General features: G+C 37.0%; 1 protein-coding gene and 1 long non-coding RNA gene across 2 annotated transcripts; one reads left to right on the top strand and one right to left on the bottom strand.

Annotated features, from left to right (window-relative positions):
* Positions 1 to 316: 316 nt before the first annotated feature.
* Positions 317 to 1,802, bottom strand: LOC145106805 (uncharacterized). Its single transcript, XR_013707651.1, has 3 exons — positions 1,436 to 1,802; positions 1,184 to 1,342; positions 317 to 617 (listed from the first exon to the last, which is right to left on the bottom strand). It is a non-coding gene; the product is annotated as an uncharacterized LOC145106805 (long non-coding RNA).
* Positions 1,803 to 2,222: 420 nt separating this feature from the next.
* LOC145121310 (receptor-like protein EIX2) lies at positions 2,223 to 5,243 on the top strand. The gene has a single exon (XM_079057080.1). The coding sequence runs from the start codon at positions 2,223 to 2,225 to the stop codon at positions 5,241 to 5,243; it is 3,021 nt and encodes a 1,006-aa protein (XP_078913206.1).
* The last annotated feature ends 757 nt before the right edge of the window (positions 5,244 to 6,000 follow it).

Here is a 6,000-nt window from a genome sequence, read left to right as displayed (position 1 = left end):
TAAAAAGTTAAAGTACGATGCCATTATATAATCTTTAATGCCAGTTTTACAAAGATGTGTAGTCATGTCTTAGCTAATTTGACTGGAAATTGGTATCCAAGTGTATGCGATGGAATGGAATTCGCTATTCCAATTCCTTTGAATTCTGTCAGAATAATAAAATTAAATGGACTGTAATTTACCATGTATTTTTTTGTGCAGGTGATTGGAATTTACGTAGGGTTAGCGACTGTGGGCGTTTCCATCATTTGGTTCACTCACACTCATTTACATGCAATTAGACCATTTATGAATGTTATGAAAATACAATGATGTATTATGCAGAAATCAAACTGGACTATTCATACCATTTATAAAAGTATAATGATGTTAAATAGAAGTGAATACAATCAAATTCTCTCAACTGTTCTAACTTTCTCTCAACTGATCTAACTTTCTTGTTGTCTCCCTCAACCCAAATCTGAGTTCAATTCAACAGACTTCTTTCAACATCCGGTTGATACTTCTCCTCACTTGCATCATCATCTTCTATTGATTGTTTTTCCTTTTTTACCCTTCCTTTTGTACGTGTAATGTAGCGGTGGCATAGCACAAACTTTCCCAGGCAACCTGTAGATCTGATCATTTGAAGATACAAAAACAATTAGTGATAAACTCTAGAGTTTCTGCCACATTCACGGTAGACACTCCCAAGAAAATTGAGTGACAGAGACAGCTGTAATAGTAGCATTTACCATAACCTATGTATATCATATCATAAAGAGCTTATATGGTCATATCAATATATCATTAAATCATGTCTTTTTGTGAATAAAGACTATAAAAATGGTTTACCAAATCACCACCTATGTCTATACCATTCATAATACCATTTGAACTCAGTACCATTGTTGCTGTCAAGCTACTTACGCCTCAAATTTCTCATTGTTGAAATACTTGATAGTCTAACAAAAAAAGGTGTAACACTCAATAAGGGCAAAACCAACCTTCAAAAGATGATTTTAAATGAATTCATAATACCATTTGATCCCCTGTTATCTCGTTTTATATGAATTCTCCAAAATAAGGGCAAAACCAACCTTCAAAACATGATTTTCATGAAAAGATGATCAACTAGAAAAAAAAGGTGTTCAGGTAAAAACTAAAATGCAAATTATAAAGGAAATTTGAAATAAGAAGTCACCTGTGGCCATAGTTGGTTGATTTTGATAAAAAAAAGTCATCATAAGAAGTTTGCTCATATCTTAATTCTTTAATTTTATCTTCTAGATCATGTAATTCCTGCTTCTGGACGTTTAACTGCTTAACTGCTGGACAAGTTTCTGATTTTGATACTGCAGCACTGTCGCATTAACCTACAATAGGTCAGTAGGAGGACTACAATCGAGCTTAATGTCGAATTCACAAAGACAATACATAATATCTTAAACCCTACCTGATTGGGAAACCTTTCTCCGGCAACCTCCAGTTTGATGTCGCCGCTACCCTCTCTGGTGGTCAGCGCCACCTCCATCAGCGACTGCCTTCCTCCTTTTTTGTGTTCCCGTGACCACACAGCAACATAGGGTAATCGAGAATCTATGTGCGATCGATTTATGCCCTAGTGTCTCGATTCTTTCAGCCAAATGCTCTTAATCGTCCTTTTCATGCTCCGAATGCACTCCCATCTCCTCGTCTGTTTTGATTTTTACGACCACAGACACCCCAAATACCAATCGATGTGTGAGTTTAGTTGTTTTCCCAAATCAGGGATTTAAAATTTTAAGCCAAAGCGACATCGTTTGAGGGAAGGTTATATGGGGCTATATTCCCTAACCCCATATATATATATATATATATATATATATATATATATATATATATATATATATATATATATATATATATATATATATATATATATATATAGAAAACTATGTTATTTATTCTGTTGTTTTATATTGTTCAACTTGTCATTTTCTTTTTGCAGCATCTGTGATACAGTGATAGTGTAATTAAGTTGCAGCAGGTGACCAAGTCTGCTCTGTCCCCACTTTTCCATAAATATCATTGTCCATTGTAATGCCGGCCACACAATATCATTGCTCAAACTAAGGTTTAGAATACAAAATTAATCATAATACTCTTTGATAAAGTCATCGATCGAAATATGGGTTTTAATATATAACATCAGCAATAGGCTTTCTCCATCTTAACAGAAATCAAATCTGTCTCACCAACTAATGGGGAGAAACAGAAGCCCGATGCAGCATCTTCCCATGACTTTACTACTTGTTTCCATATGCTGCATGAAACTTACTTCTGGAACCGGAAGAGAGTCTACTGAAAAAAGGTGCATTGAGAGGGAGAAAATAGCACTCCTCCAATTCAAAAATGGGTTCACAGATGATTATGGTGTATTCTCTTCATGGGGGAGAAGCTCACAACATGATTGCTGCTTATGGAGAGGTGTAGGCTGCAACAACATAACTAATCATGTCATAATGCTCGATCTTCATGGATATTGGTCAGATAACCTTACTGCTTCGGTTGGGTTTACGGGTGAAATCACCTCTTCCCTTCTTGAACTCCACCATTTGAAACATTTGGACCTCAGTTTTAATACTTTCACCAGGATTCCAGAATTCATAGGTTCCATAAAAAAACTTCGATACCTCAACCTTTCCTTCATCGACATTTTAGAGGTATCCAAAGTTCCCCCTCAACTCGGGAATCTTTCATACCTACAAAGTCTTGATCTCACAGATTCTTCTATCGTTCTTGAAGACACCGAATGGCTCTCGAAGCTTTCCTCACTTGAATACCTAAGCCTCAGTTTCGTAGACCTCAGTGAATCTAAAAACCTGTTAGAAAATACGCTCATCAGGCTTCCTTCCCTTTTCGAACTACAACTAGTTAGTTGTCATCTTCCTGAAATGTCTACAAATCCATTACTACTTTCAATGACAAATTCCTCAACATCTATTTCGATTCTTGATATCACCAATAACCTTCTTCCTGCCTCTTCCATATACCCTTGGTTATTCAACTTCAGTGGAAGCCTTACCAATATCCATCTCACCAACAACGACTTGCTTGGTATCATTCCTGAAGCTTTTGGGGAGTTCAGATCCTTACAACACTTAGATATGGCCTTAAATGGTCTTGAAGGTGGCATCCCGAGTTCTTTTGGGAACTTGAGCAACTTACAATCACTATATCTTGATCAAAACTATCTCAATGAAGACCTTCCCAGCTTCTTCCCCAACCTGTCGGGTCCCACAAAGAAGTCGATCCAAGTTTTGGAGTTGAGCAAAAATAAGCTAAGTGGTTCCTTGCCTGATTTTACGACATTCACAGCTTTAAGAGAATTACATCTTCAATACAATGATCTGAATGGAACTTTCCCAGATAAGTTTGAGCACAACTCTAATATCTTCATCCTAGATTTGGCTGTCAACCGGATCACTGGATTGCTCCCAGATCTTTCGGGTCTTTCTTCATTGAGGGAGTTTTATGTTGAGATAAACAGTATCCAAGGAACTATAGCAGAAAAGATTATGCCACTTTCTAAGCTACAATTCTTGGGGGCCTCTTCAAATATGTTGCATGACACAATCTCCGAAACTCACCTAACAAATCTTTCTCATCTAACTTACCTTGATCTCTCATATAATTCCCTTGTTCTTGAATTCCCTTCTCATTGGTCTCCAACTTTTTTACTTGATGTCATGTTATTGTCAAATTGCACGTTGGGTCCTTCTTTCCCAGCATGGCTGCAAACTCAGAAGAATTTATCCATTATTGACATCTCTAATGCTCAAATCAAAGATTCTGTCCCCATATGGTTTTGGGAGGATTTAACACCAAGTCTTCGTTACCTTAATCTCTCATCCAATCAAATTCATGGCATTATACCAGATTTGATGCATGGGGACCATCTTTACATAGATTTTAGCTCTAATAACTTTTTAGGCCCAATATCGTTGTTTCCTTCCGACACTGAAACATTACTTCTTTACAATAACATGTTCTCGGGATCAGTTTCCTTCTTGTGTGATTTCACCAACATGGGCCACATTGATCTTTCAAATAACAAACTTTCAGGAGAGCTTCCTGATTGCTGGATGAACTTAAGTGCTCAGCTATTTATTCTTAATCTTGAAAACAATAACTTCTCTGGGAGAATCCCGATGTCATTGGGATCCCTAAGCCTTATGATTGTGTTGAGTATCCGTAGCAATGGTTTTACAGGAGAGCTTCCTTCCTCTCTACAGAATTGCACATGGCTGAAACTTCTTGATGTTGGAGAAAATAACCTTTCAGGTCGCATACCTGCTTGGATTGGGAGAAGCCTGTCGGAGTTGCTAGTTCTAAGCTTACCCTCCAATGGGTTCCATGGAAACATCCCTACAAGCATCTGTAGTCTTACCCAGATACAGATCTTGGACATCTCTCTCAACAATATCTCTGGAACCATACCCAGGTGTTTTGGCAACTTGAAAGGAATGACTGAGAGAAAAACCGAATTCTTTGGTGGGTTCCAGAGTAATGTTTTGGTAAAATTTAGGTCAACCCTAGGTCCTTCTAGGTATGTGTTTAAAGCTTTGTTGCAATGGAAAGGAAGGAAATATGAGTACAAGAGTACCTTGGGTCTGGTAACTAGCCTTGATCTTTCTAGCAATAGGTTCAATGGAGAAATACCAGGCGAAATCACCAATCTTTCAGGACTTGTTGCCTTAAACCTTTCAAGGAACAACTTAACATCGGAAATACCTAAAGATATTGGAAGATTAACATGGTTAGATTTCCTCGATCTATCAAGAAACCATCTGGTTGGTGACATCCCCACCAGCCTTTCGCAGTTGACCAAGATTGGGGTCCTGGACGTTTCATATAACAACTTGTTAGGTAGAATACCAACCAGCACTCAGTTACAAAGCTTTGATGCTTCATCCTACTCTGGGAATCGTGCACTTTGTGGGCTTCCACTTCGGAATCCATGCTCAGGAGATTTTGTACCTCAAAAACCACCACCAGAAACAGTAGAAAGCGACAACTTTGCAGATCAAGATAGGCTGTTGAATCATGAATTTTTCATTAGCCTTTTGGTTGGACTAGCATTCGGATTCTGGGGAGTTTGTGGCACTTTGGTTGTCCAAGATTCATGGAGATATGCGCATTTCGAGTTCTTGACCCATGTCAAAGATTGGATCTACGTTGTAGTAGCAGTGAATTATGCCAGGTTGAAGAGGGGGTCTTGAACCCATATCATATCTAATTCCATGCTTGGCTGACTCTTAAAATCACCTCAAATGTATGGATATACACTAGGCAAACATTACCAAACCTGTATCATTCCGACAAGTTTAATAAAATTTCCCAGGATACCCTTGGGGGCTGGGTTTGCCCGCTCAAACTGGGGGTCTACTCTGAAATATTGGGTAGAGGCTTCCGTTGAATGGTTTCCAAAAAACATGCATATCATTCTTTTTTTTCATATAATTTTATATTTTTTCTACTTACAAAAAGTTAGATGAAATATGTATTAAACACTAAAAAAGTTTTGTTATTGTACTTGAACAACAATGTAACTGTTATCGAACTTCATATTTAACATGAAAATGTAATCCTATTATGGTTGAATTTTATCAACTAAATGGCAAGTATGCATTTCACCTAATACCATTCCATTAAACTATACATATTCTTGATGCTCAAATAGTAAAAAAGTTTCATGTATTCTTTTCTCCATGGTAATCAGTTCAAGATCCTATTGGATTAATTATAGCAATATTATCATGTATAAAACCTAAGAAAGTTTAATAAGCGTTTTAATATGAATATTAAACATAATAACAAATGATAGACTATACCATCTCAACGATCCACGTCATGAACCTGAGGCCCATCATTTCAAACGAAAACTTGATGAAGATCCTTGTTCTTTTAACCTTGGAATTCTTCATACGGTTAATTTGTGTAAATAAGTTGTTCTTCTAATAACATTAGAAATATAAT

The sequence above is a fragment of the Lactuca virosa genome, chromosome 1, assembly GCF_052849685.1.
Source record: "Lactuca virosa cultivar CGN04683 chromosome 1, Lactuca_virosa_CGN04683_v6, whole genome shotgun sequence".
Classification (NCBI taxonomy): Eukaryota; Viridiplantae; Streptophyta; class Magnoliopsida; order Asterales; family Asteraceae; genus Lactuca; species Lactuca virosa.
Note: the sequence above shows the minus strand (reverse complement) of the source record. Positions and strands in the feature narration are given on the sequence as shown.